The sequence below is a fragment of the Engraulis encrasicolus genome, chromosome 24, assembly GCF_034702125.1.
Source record: "Engraulis encrasicolus isolate BLACKSEA-1 chromosome 24, IST_EnEncr_1.0, whole genome shotgun sequence".
Classification (NCBI taxonomy): domain Eukaryota; kingdom Metazoa; phylum Chordata; class Actinopteri; order Clupeiformes; family Engraulidae; genus Engraulis; species Engraulis encrasicolus.
The window spans coordinates 1,241,474-1,255,107 of record NC_085880.1 but is presented as its reverse complement, the minus strand read 5'-3'; the positions used below and the strand labels follow the sequence as shown (position 1 = coordinate 1,255,107).

At 42.1% G+C, this 13,634-nt stretch overlaps 1 protein-coding gene and 1 long non-coding RNA gene across 3 annotated transcripts in view; one reads left to right on the top strand and one right to left on the bottom strand.

The window, feature by feature from the left end:
- The window catches only part of LOC134441743 (tissue-type plasminogen activator-like), an 8,819-nt gene extending 5,815 nt beyond the window's left edge, over positions 1–3,004 (top strand). Inside the window, exons 8-11 of the mRNA XM_063192137.1 lie at positions 1–12; positions 346–486; positions 1,435–1,580; positions 2,219–3,004. The exon at positions 1–12 is cut by the window's left edge and continues 149 nt beyond it. Of these exons, the coding sequence (XP_063048207.1) occupies positions 1–12; positions 346–486; positions 1,435–1,580; positions 2,219–2,413 (494 nt within the window). The 3' untranslated portion in view covers positions 2,414–3,004. The remainder of the gene's footprint in view (positions 13–345; positions 487–1,434; positions 1,581–2,218) is intronic.
- A 1,553-nt stretch (positions 3,005–4,557) lies between these two features.
- On the bottom strand, positions 4,558–7,805 carry LOC134441582 (uncharacterized). 2 transcript variants are annotated; one of them, XR_010033179.1, is made up of 5 exons: positions 7,612–7,805; positions 6,414–6,534; positions 6,085–6,179; positions 5,606–5,774; positions 4,558–5,383 (listed from the first exon to the last, which is right to left on the bottom strand). It is a non-coding gene; the product is annotated as an uncharacterized LOC134441582 (long non-coding RNA). The 2 variants fall into 2 exon arrangements; XR_010033178.1 differs by lacking the exon at positions 7,612–7,805 and having other exon boundaries at positions 6,414–7,179.
- Between the last annotated feature and the right edge of the window lie 5,829 nt (positions 7,806–13,634).

Here is a 13,634-nt window from a genome sequence, read left to right as displayed (position 1 = left end):
ACAATGACATAGGTAAACACACACACACACAAATACACACAAACACATGAATACACACGAATACACACACGAATACACACACGAATACACACAAACACACACGAATACACACAAACACACACACACACACACACACACACACACACACACACACACACACACACACACACACACACACACACACAATAACACAACCACAAATAAAGACACATACGCACAGACGGACAGACAGACAGACACACAGACAGACAGACAGACACATACACACACACAGGATCGAGGAGGAGTGTGTTCATTACCTCTAGATAACATGTTGGTTGTGTGTGTGTGTGCGTGTGTGTGCAGCGCTGCTGAGGATCGAGGGTGAGGGAGGGGAGTGTGCTCTGCGTACGGAGACAGTGCGGACGGCGTGCCTGGCCCCCGCACACACCATGCTGCCCCCCGGATCAACCTGCACCGTCGCCGGATACGGAAAAGACCATCCACGTAAGAGACACATAGCCTACACACACACACACACACACACACACACACACACACACACACACACACACACACACACACTCACATAAACGTGTTCTGTGCACACACACACACACACACACACACACACACACACACACACACACACACACACACACACACACACACACACAGCTAATCAGTACCTGCATTTATTACTTCGTATTCGTACTTTTAGTGTTGGTATTTTGTGAAAATCTGTCCACTTGTTCAAAAGTTGTCAACAAAAACATCTGATGGACTATACGGATGGACAACCGGAGAACAGTATACTTGTGACCTTCAGGCAGAAGCATATGAAATATACTGTATTATATTCAATAAATGTCATTGCACCTAACTTTTATGGTGGTGCACCTTAGATAAACTGTGTTGAGCACAATCAGAACAAACAAACGAACAAACTAACTTAATGCAGAGAGCCCTGTTGTTGTGACATCAAGAGGGTATTGACTATTTGTATATTATACACATTATTTGTGTACTGTAAATGTGTTTTGAAGGTTACTGCTTCTTAGTGGTTGTCCTCATTTTAATGTCCGTAAGTAATACGTACAAATAATAAAATGGAGTGGCCGCACATTCGCTTCTATTTGTGAAACCTTGAAAACGTTCACTTGTCAATACAGTAAAACATCAAAACGGCAGTGAGTGTGCAAGCATTCCATTTTTTATCATCCTTTTATCATCATTTCTTTTTATCATGCAGCTTATATTAGGTCTGTAAGTAACTAAATTTGGGGCAGCCATGGTGTTATGCTTAGAGAGGTGGAGTGTAGATCACAGCGTTGCAGGATCAATCCCCACCATTACCAGTCCCTTCCTCCCTCCTAAACGTCTCTTTGGATAAAACTGTTAGCAAAGTGTAATGTAATGTAATGTAATGTAATAATGTTAATTGTACATGTGCAGATACGGCGTTCTTCACCAACATTCTGAAGGAAGGCCAGGTGATACTGAGGACCCCTGAGCAGTGCAGAGCTGAGGCCACAGTCAGCCGCATGACCGACAACATGTTCTGCGCTGCTAGCCACGACTGGAAGACAGACGCCTGCCAGGTACACACACACTCACTCACTCACACACACACACACACACACACACACACACACACACACACACACACACACACACACACACACACATAGTACTTTTCGTCACATCACACATGCAGGGAAGGATTACAGATCCAAACATTACTGGAAAAATCCTGTAGATTGGTAAAATTGATGATGTACAAATTAGAAGTCCAGTAGTCTCTATGGAAAGATATGGCATCTCCGTCTCCAAATGGACAGGCTCCCAATTATGGCAGAAATAGAGCACTATTTGGCCAGTCCCTTTGCCAATAGGTATACTAGGCTAGGGCCCCATCAACACTAGCCACTGTAGGGCCCCCCAATAGTCAACCCCGCCAGACTAAATGCCAGATTCATGCCAAATTCAAGAGGGCCCCACGTCTATATTTCGCCTGGGGCCCCCAAATGGCTAGAACTACCACCGCACACACACACACACACACACACACACACACACACACACACACACACACACACACACACACACACACACACACACACACAGGTATATCCACACACACATCCAGGAGGGTCACACATGCAAACACACACAAAATCACATATACAGAGACACACAAACACACAATGACTCATCTCTTCATATTCTCCTCCCGCAGGGCGACTCCGGTGGTCCGTTGGTGTGTGACGTTCAGGGCCGCATGTTCCTCTTCGGTGTGGTGAGCTTTGGGGACAAGTGTGCTGAGGAGGGCAAGCCAGGGTACTACACCCGCGTCACCAACTACAACAAGTGGATCGCCAAGAACACAGGCCTCCCCTCATACACACAGGGCTCCATGTACCCACAGAAGTGATAAAGATGGACACACATGTACTGTCCGTATACAGTATGCAATCACAGCTTGTGTGCACACACACACACACACACACACGCACACGCGCACACACACACACACACACACACGCACACGCGCACACACAAGCACACACATTTCATTCAGGCATTGCCTTAGAGACCTATGGTAGGTTGGGCAGCCATGTATTTGAGGTCCTCGGGACCACAGAGCCATAGACGTGTATATATACATGATCTGAAGATACATGTCTATACACAGAGCTCTATCTTAAGCAGCCGGCGCACTGCTGCTAGTAGTCACTGGCCCTTGTGCACTTACAGCTCTCTGCCACCAGATGGCGGTAGCGAGCCAGTACTCAGTTCTGTCTTCAGAGACTAGTACTAGATGTATTTACTAGTGTTTGGCCAGTATTGTAGAAGAGTATTGAACAAATGTATTTATTTATTTTTTTAAACATGAGTAAAGCTATATGTATATTTTGGAAGGAAAAAAAGTGTTTAGATATTTTCTATATTTTATAATTTTGTATTTGCGTAAGTAAAACAGGCTGGACCGTTGTTAACTGATTGTTATAATAATGTTTGTGTGTTTGTGAGCTAAAATAAAGTATTTATGCTGATTGTTGATATCACTGTAATTTGCTTTTTAAAAATAAAAAATATAGACATGTGATTTCAGACTAGGTTGCTTTACAGTATTTGTAATGTGAAACTGACAAAGCTTCAGTTGCACAAGGCTGCCTATTAATAACAAATATATATAAAAAGAGGTAACCATAGACTGCATTGTCTTGTATTTTATACATGTACAGTAATACAAAAGCAAAAGTTACACTATGTTGAATTTCATGACTGATGTCAATAAAAAATGTTTTAATCACAAATCATAACTAGAAATGCATTCAGAGAGTGCAGACCTCCGCCCAGGAAGCTGTTTGATTGAACATTTGACTATGTTACAGCTTTTTGCCTTGTTTTTAGAGAAGGGTCCAGCTGCAGTAAAACAGTTCCACCCTTAATACAAGCACGCCCATGGGCGTTCCCGGCATTTGCCGTATTGGCCAATCGTGAAGGGATACTGCATGATGTCATTTTCAAGGCCATTTCCGGATGAAGGCTCCATGTTTTCAAAGATATCCCGTGCAAATTGTTATCTTCCAGAGAAACGTTTCACTGAACATTCCACTGACATAATATTCTCAACAATTTATGTAAGAAAGTGAGATAAATCACACGTTTTCTAATCCCAATATGTATTTTGCTTTGTCTTCCCGTACCTCGGACATTGTAGCCTAGGCCTACTGTTTAGAACTCGTGTCGCTATGCACAGATTTGTCATAACGTATCAGGTCGCCAAAATGCTTTGATTTCAACACAACGTTGACACATTGACAGTAAATACTGTATATATTGCCTAAATATATACTGTCAATGCGTTGGCATTACCTCACCTAGCTGTGTGTATCGAGGTCACTGTTAACACTGGGTAGGCTATATGATTAAACCACAGATTTATCCTTAACACACCCCGACAAATAATTAAGAAACCCTTTTAGGCGAGGTTGTTCACTTGGTAAGACATGATATCACTTAGAAAAGTTGTACGATGTAAATCAGCAACACATTCCCGACTTTTTGAAGTAATGAGTGTCACCTCACCAGTTATGTGGCCAGCTTGAAAAGAGCAGATATTAATGAAAAAATATGAAATAGTATTTGAAATAGCAATAGGCTATTTGTTTGTTTTATTGGAGAAAACGATTTCTTCATTACCATAGGCCTACCATACTCCATGTCTGTCTATGATTTAGGAGTGACCACACCATTGAAGCTTACCTCTTTATCCAGGAGAGGTTCCAGATTGGCCTGTCTTAATTCAAAGGCCATCAGAAAACAGAGAAAAATTTCCCTACCATCATAACCAGTGTTTGTGCATACATAATCAGGGCCTTGGCTTTGCCCAGGACAAAGTCATCTGAAAGGGCCCCCCACTCAATACATAGACTACATACAATGTAATGAGGACCCATTCCTGGACCCCTCGTCTCACTGGGCCCAGGTCAACGGACCCCTTTGTCCCCCCTGTCAGCTTCCCTGCATGTAGGCCACATACATTGCTGAAAGAAGTGAACGAGACAGGAATGAAATGTGAATTTATTTCTGTTTACTTTTACACTATGAAGTGTGAACGGTCAACAAGAGGGTTAACACAAAGTTTGAAATTGTGTTTGACCAGTCTCCAATGTGCATTTAACTAATAACTAAAAATAAGGCATTGGCATTAAATACAGACTGATACATACTATAAATACAGACACCCAAACAGTGTGCAATAAGATTAACATACTGATGGACAATAAATACACAAACACAGTGGACACACACACACACAGCAGGAGGAGTTCATACAGGTGGTGTGAAGATGCTGTATACAAGGTGCAATGAGTAAAGTGTAAGTGGCATGGTGAAAGAAGTGTTCATGGAATATTCTCCCGTGTCCTTGGTTATTCATGTGGTTTTCTTCAGTGCGTTGAGGAGTCTGATGGCTTGTGGAAAGAAGTCGTTTCCCAGTGTGCTTTTGCAGCACCGCATGCTGGGCTAGCGCTTCCCTGATGGTAGTAGGGAGAACAGGTAGGGGTGATCTTATGAGCTTTTCTGCTGTCCTCACCACTCTCTGTACTGCCTTCTAGTCTTCAGCTTGACGGCTGCCATGCCAGACAGAGAGGCTGCTGGTCAGGATGCTCTCAATGACACCCCTGTAGAAGGTGGTGAGTGCCGTTGTGGGGAGGTCGGCTCTTCTCTCATCCTTCGCAGGAAGTGGAGTAGTGTCTGTGCCTTTTTGAGATGGTGGAGCCATGTGGTGCAGTTGGCAGAGGAGGAGCGGCACAGTGGTTGGTGCTGGGTTGATCAGGTTCAGATCCGAAGTTGCTGGTGTCATCAGCCCTCCCTCTGAAAACTGGCTCTGTGCCTGTCAAAAAAAGGCATGTTAATGTTATGAATGACAATTAAGACAAAAACAACCACCCCCTATCTACCTACAGAAGGACATGACATGAGCACGTGCATATGCTTGTGCACATGCCCCCCCACACACTGCTACTGTCTTAAAGTTTGGTGCACGTGCATGCATGCACGCCTATTCTCCCCCCTTTGCCTCAAGTCAAGTGTGCATTTTAGAGGTTGTCCTCACCTGCACATGTGTGAAGAGCAGGAAGATTGGAGGTTGAGGATGAAGAGGCAGGGCAGGAGGTTCTCCTTGTGAGCGGCCCTGGTCCTGATGCTGATTGCCCATCACCATGCTGTGGCTCATCAAACCCATTACCGGCATATCAATGCTGAACAGGAACGACTGCTTCCATCTGCACGCATGCACACACACACACACACACACACACACACACACACACACACACACACACACACACACACACACACGAGAGGGATACATAGAATACACTACATAAAAATCACACCCATCATTTTAATGCAGAACACCAGGCTGAAGAGATACACAGCTTCTGGCCTGTGCAGGGATCACTACAGTGCCAGTGTTTTGTATTATCCTCTATCCACATTTTTTTTCTATATAAACACAGCACAGAAAGGAATTACTGTATGAAATACTTATTGGTCTAGTGCAGAACAAAACAGATTCAGTGTTTTACTCACCACTGTGTGCAAGTTTCTGTGTTCAGCTCAGGTGGAAGCCTCCATCACAACATGTTGGTACTGACATTAACCATCCTTCAGAAAACTGCCTCTGCCTGTCAGAAATAGCAAAATAATGTTAACACAACAAGGTAGTATCTTAAAAATATCCTTAACCAAAGACAGACAGACACACACTGCCACTGTCTTGGTTCTAGGACACACACACGCCCTTTAAGGGTCACATCACATGTAAGTTAATGGCCGGGTTCTCACTCACTCACTCACTCACTCCTTTTCTCCTACTTTTGCCTCAGACAATGCAGTGAGTTTTTAAAAATTGGCCTTACCTGCACATGTGTGAAGGACAGGAAGGGAGGTTGAGGATGGAGCTGCCAGTCAGGAGGTCCAGAGCTGTCCTGGTCCATCACCATCATGTGGATCATCAACCCCAACCCCAACTTCTTATATCTGCGTGAACACATTCACGAACACTCACACACACACACACACACACACACACACACACACACACACACACACACACACACACACACACACACAATAGGCGAGATACAGGTTATATGGCACATTAGGAGGCATGGGTATTGTTGCACTCTAGATGTTTAGAAATAAGTAGGTGCGTGGACCCAAAAAGTAGAGTTCAATGTGGGAGTACACTAAATAAGACACTGAGGTCAAGTCACTGCTCTCTGATGGCAGCAACCTGAAACATCTGCTCTACTCTGCTCTGAGAAAAATAAAACAAAAAATCTGCTTGTGCTTGACCTTAGTGTCTTATTTAGTGTGTGAACCTGCTCCCACATTGAACTATATGGCACATTTAAAATCAGACCCAATGACAAGTCAAGTCAATGCAACGGACATGAACCGACCATTACATTAAAATAACAGACTAAACAGTCTTTGGATGATTGAAGAGGCAGGAGAGATGACGAGGGGCCTCGATCCAGTAGCATTTATTTACTTCCCAATCTGCTCGTTAGCACCTGTTAACTTCATAACGATCGCGGACATTAATGGCGCTAATGTACATACTTTGAGCGAAAATTACAACGAAAATATCAACACAAACGTAACAGAATGTCTTCCCATCAAAGATCAATAAAATAACAGAGAAATTAAAGTACAGAAACATCATTAAATAGTTTGTGACACGGAGGAAAAAAACACAGCTTACCACTTGCCAATCTTCCCGAAGTGAGGAAGAGTTCCGGGTGCCACACCAATTAACGCCCCATCAGAAACAATAGGTAACGATAAACCCATCCCAAGTGGTATCTACATTAGCCCATATATTTTGAGAAGTTCACTAAGAGAAAATATAAAGGTTTATTTTTAGCACTACTACATCAAGTCGGTTTTATTTACAATTTCTTTAGCCTACATGCACTGGTCAAGAATTGAAATTACGTTTAACACCAGGTTGAACAAATATGACACCTCCGACTTTCTGTTCACACTCCGACTAAGTCAACTCAAAAAGTAACCGTTATGTATATTCATGCATTTTATTCGAAATCTTACCGACAGTTGAGTGATCGCTGCAGCGAAATCCATCCAGCGAAATCCATCCAGTCGTTTTAATAAGTCCCGCGCGGCGCTTGTGTTGTCATTCGGCAGCATGTCACTGACTTCAGAAACTTGAACAGCCAAAGGGGCGTTACTGTGAGGGCGGTCTAGTAAGGAGGAATGGGCGTAGCGGTATTAGCTGGACAAGACGCAGCTGGACCATATTGTATATTTATGGAGTCAAAATTCGCCCCATCCCGCAATGGTGAAGAATCTTTTTAAAAAGTCTTGGATCCGGTTCACCACCAAAACCGTAATCTCCACAACATTTCATCAAAATCTGTGCATATCGTCTTGACCCAGACCCCTCGGAAGCAAACTGTACTGGTTGACGAGGTCTCAGTTCGGTTCGCTTATGAGTTCTGACAAGTGAACGTGAAAGTGAAAAGTAAGTGAAAGCCCATTGGGAAACTCCAACTTCCATTGTCATTGTGACACAGCACTCCACAGCACACAAGTGAACACTGCACACAACAAAATTGCATTTATGCCTCACCCGTGCAAGGGGCAGCCCTCAGTGGCGCCCCATGGGGAGCAGTGCGGTGGGACGGTACCATGCTCAGGGTACCTCAGTCATGGAGGAGGATGGGGGAGAGCACTGGTTGATTACTCCCCCCACCAACCTGGCGGGTCGGGAGTCGAACCGGCAGCCTCTGGGATGCAAGTCTGACGCCCTAACCGCTCACCCATGACTGCCCTACACTTACACTTGTGACTAGATGTAATCACTTAGGCTAAGGAGGGCTCTAGAGGACCGGTTGTGATACAAAAAGAAGAGTGACACACAATAAAAGCCTACCAGGACCAGAAAGACCAGCCAGTTCTTTTTGTAATACACTCACAAGATGAGCAAAAACAGAACTGAGTCCTTTTGCTTTTGGTTCAATTTTTGGTCCACTTTGACTTTGGTTCACTTAAAGGGGACCAGGCGTGAAAACCCTATAAAAGGCCGCACAGGTGCTGCACAAAGATGAACTAGACGATGTAGAATAAAGATGGAACACAGATGAAGCAGACATTGCAGTAAAACCGTAAGAAAAAATGTTGACTCAACTCAATCTTTCATAGGCACATTTTAATGGTGGAAGTTGATGCACAGTGAATTGCTTTGCTCTGACTGGCAATGGCAATGAGTTCACTTCACATGCAAGAGGTCAACAAGTCCTTTTACTGTAATGAAGATGGAGCGCACATACTGGATGTAGCAGGCACTGACCACAGTGCAGCGCTCTGGAATGAACAACTAGATCAGGGATGGGCAACTGATGGTCCGTGGGCCACATGCGGCACGCCTCCTCACTCAATACATGGGTTATCATTTTTTATTTACCCCTGGCTGCGCAACACTGGCGGCGCACAACTCAACCTCTGATTGTTGGAAACCGCTAGTGGTGTCAACAATGATCGATTCGGCGATCCAATCCAATGCGGGGCATGGACGATCCAGAATCGATCCTGCAAGTTCCAGAATAGATCTGGCAATTTTTTCAAGTTTTTTTCAATTACCTCCATGGATATTTCGAGAGCAAATGAATGTTAAATTAAATAAAGCACTTCAAAACATTGCAAGACTGATACAGACTGATACAGAAAACAGCCAATATATTGTTGTTCAGTATCTGACTACTTGTATTGCGTCATCATGACTGATTAAACATTTGCTTTGCTTTCTGTAGAACTGTAATGCATTGCAATGCATTGTAGAATTGAATCGGATCGGATCGGATCGCATAGAATCGAATCGAATTGAATCGCTACCTCCCGAATTGTGATCGAAACGGATCGTGAGGGCAGTGCCAATCCTCACCACTAGAAACCGCTGTCGCGGTCAGAAAAATAGCTCACGTGGTTGGCTTCCAGTGTCTTGCCCCTCCTCATAACACCGTGTTTATAAACAAAAAAACTATGTATACGGCCCATAGATAAAACAGTAGGCCTAATTGAAAAAATAATGAACATACAGTTTTTAAAACGACTACTGAATCAATCTGTCATAATTATACTGTTGGGCAATAGAGTACTTCTATTCTTTCCAAACAATAAGTCAGTGAGCAACCAACGGCACCTCGAACTCTGTGCAGTCAGATTTGTGGTCGTGTGGCCCTCAAAACCCCCGAAAAACCCCTGCCACACATTGGCTCCAGCCAATGCAATGCACCAGCCGATCCTAAAAATACCACCCATCTTCAGCCAAGTAGAGGAGCTAATTACAGAAATTATATTTCATTACAATATATTACACTTAGCCGATGCTTTTATCCAAAGCGACTTACAGCTATTTACAGGGTATTGGTCACTAGAGCAATGTATGATACATTTGACTGTTCCAGCTCTAAGCTGCTATTACCTTGAAACTAATTGCACTGCATGGTTATTTTGTTATTATTAGTTATGAACGGCTATTACCATGAATTTATACTGAAATTACATGAAATGGCCACTTTATTAGCCATCCATAATGTACATGAAATGGCCACTTTATTAGCCATCCATAATGTAAAGTGTTACCAAAAACACATAGGCTATTTCATAACTTATTTATTCCAGGTCCAAGGTAAGTACAGAATAGAGAGAGGAGCATCCAGCGATTCACTGTCTTACTTCTGGGAAGGCTCCCTTCATTGATTTTCTCCAACAGTCTCATGTCTAGGACTGTCAACTGCACACCTAAGTACAAAAAAATACAGGCTTTATAAGCTTTTGATGAGCCCAGGGCGCCCCCCAAGGTTAACACACAAGGTGAACATACAATAATTCTTGGTATTTAAAATAAAATCTTTTGGTAGCACTTGTTAGTCTATGATAACTTGTTAGCTGCACTGTTACATGTCTGTAAAAATGACTTGTGAGCCACATATAATAAAAAATAACTTTTATTAGCAGGGGTGTAGCAGCATATTGTGGACCCAATGTGCAATCAGCACCAATGGACCCCCCCAGCCATACTCATGAACGACCATCCGGGTACTTTGCTCGTAAATGTGCGTTACGCCCCTTTATGGGGGAAATCAAACTGAATGTCTCATCAACTTACATGCTACATCGGTTTGCCTAAAAGAACACAGTCCATGCTTCAGCCAAGGCTGTTTGGCCATATTATTTGAACAGCAGGCAACACAACACGTTTTCAGCATGTTGCGCGTGAACAACGCTAGTCTACACGTCCGTATCTTTCGTTTATTAAACCCCAACATCACCATTTGACTTGCATGGGCTGTTTTCCCCCACAAATGGGTGTAACGCACATAGAAAACGTCACATCGTTCATGAGTATATATCTATATCGGATATTGTGTCAGACATTGTCCCCCTATAGGCCTATAAATCAGGCCCTGGTGACTTGTACGACACCCATGTTTATTGCTATTAGGCGCGTTTTCACAAATGTATTGTTTATGATGACTACAGTAAGGCATATAGGATGAATCCTTAAAAAGGACTAGGCCTTGCATTTCTACCCACTAATTAGTAGTAGGCTAGTAAGTGCCAGAATTGGTAAACTAATCTTTCACTTGTACTTCATGATGCAAATAAAAATTCAATTGGATGATGATCATTATGATATTTTCCCCCCTTTTCTAATGTTTGGCCTTAGGCTAGTAAGTGCCAGAATTGGTAAACTAATCTTTCACTTGTGCTTCATGATGCAAATAAAAATTCAATTGGATGATGATCATTATGATATTTTGGTAACACTTTATAACAAGTATCCCTTTTTAAGCATAAGTTAAACCTTAGTTAAGCCTTATTTTAACATTAGTTAACCCTTAGTGAATCACGAGTAAGTCATTATGTAAGTATTATTTCTCATTTCTTAATCATTAACTACTACCGTTAGTAAATGGTTTGTGTGTGCTGATGTAACTGTTCGCTAAGCAAAGTTAAGCCTTAGTTAAGCCTTATTTTAACATTAGTTAACCCTTAGTGAATCACGAGTTAATCATTATGTATTTCTTGGTAATTATTAAGTACTGTTACGTAATGATTCGTTTATGGTGATTGAACTTTCTGATAAGCATTAGTAAACAATCATTAAAAGTACGGCAATATTTCAGAGTTTAATGGCAGAACTCATCGGAATACATTTGAAAGGTCTGGGGCGAAAGTGAAGATTTGAAAAGATGAGAAAGTGAGACCAGTTTGAGCTACAGTAATACAGGCAGCTGATCTGGACAGATTAATGCTGTCTCTTTAACCACAGATGTTTCACAGAGATTGGGAGAAGAAAGGAAGGAGGTAAAAAAAAGAGGAGGTAGTTTGAAGCGTTTCATTATTTGAGACCATGCAAGACTCTCTTACATCTCAAACTGCACCCAAATTGCGTTATATATCACGCAGATGAGGTTTTTCTTGACTAATTTGCGTCTTTTTGACAGTTTTCTTTTCACTGCATCACATCTGATATTCAAGTGAAATATCAGCCATTGATTCGTGAAGGGTAATCAGCAGCCTGGACTACCCAACTGATGCGTATTTACTGCTGTTTTGTATGGTGAGTTTACTTAAGGAAATTGAAATTAAGCATTTCAGTTGATAAAAATGTATAATCAAATGTATAATCCACTATCAATGTTACTAAATAATAGTCTTTGCTAGTTACTTACAACAATCATTTTATGGAAATGTGCACAATTCATTATAATATAGCCTACTTAATCACCTATAAATTGTTCGTTTTTTTTTGTAGATAACCACGATTTATAACTAAATAATATTTTTTTAAAATGATTTATTATTAGTTAATGAGAATGTAAACAGCTAAATATAATTAAATATATATAGCCTATTTTAAGGCTTCCCATACTGATATATGTAGGCTATTTGCAATATATTAATTAGGTTTCCCATATGTATGGAGTATGGTATTACAAGGGGTGTAGAATCAAATTCTGAGCTCTGTGAACAGAAACTCCAATGGATCCCCTTTAAATTATATTAATATGTAAAAAGAAAAAGAAAAAAAAGCAAGTAGTCACAACGGTGCCTGATGAGTAACCCCTCCTACTTTCTGTTCGTTAAATTAAAGTACTAACGTCAGTTCTGGCCAAGCCATGGTAGTCAAGAAGCTTGCTGCCCTCCCCTTCATCTAATTAATTCCTAATTGATCCAGGTGCATTCCCTCAGCTGATAATCTTTCTTCCCTAGCGATTGGCCACACGGCTTCGGCACGCCTTTTAAATTCTATCCACTTCCTCTCAACTGTATGCTGCTCGGTTTTTGCTACCCACCACCTCCCCTGCTCCACCTTGTCGTGTATGATGATGACATGTTCTCTTGTCACGTCGCTTGGCTCTGTTCATGGGGGGTTATCTCTCGCCCTGTCCTGCTGGGGTGAGAATTCCCTAAACTGCTGCTGCCCCCTGACTAAATGCTTTTCCATGCTGCTCATGGAAATAGGGGGGTTCCTCCGAACAGAGCTATACCGCCAAATGTAATTCATAATTTCAATAAAAGAAATTGCATTTATATTCTTCTCCTGTGTTTCTTGACTGAAATGGTTCTGACAGAACTGAGATATATCAATCCAGTCCGAATCGGCCGTTTCTTTTACCGTCGTCCTGAGATAAAATCACATTTCCCCATGTCCAACTAGTCCCGTCGGTATAGGGCTTTACACAGCTGACCTCATGAGACTAGAAACTGGCGTGATAATGTAGGATCAATAGAAGGTATATAACATGTTATTCACCTTCCATCCCACAAGGCAGAGAGTCTGATTTTCTTTATTGCAATCTTTTATTCATAGTCAAAAATGAAATGCTTGATTGAAGTATGCATATTCATTTATATTGTGTTTTTTCTGTTTTATCAGAGAAGGAGACCAAGTTCCACATCTGAAATGGGGGAGATCTCGTACAACTCAACACATGTCTACATATATCTGACTTCCAACAATACAACACCAAATATCCTCGAAAACTCAACTAAGCGGAAACATGACATTGACGACATCTTGCATGTGTGCTATGCACAACTGA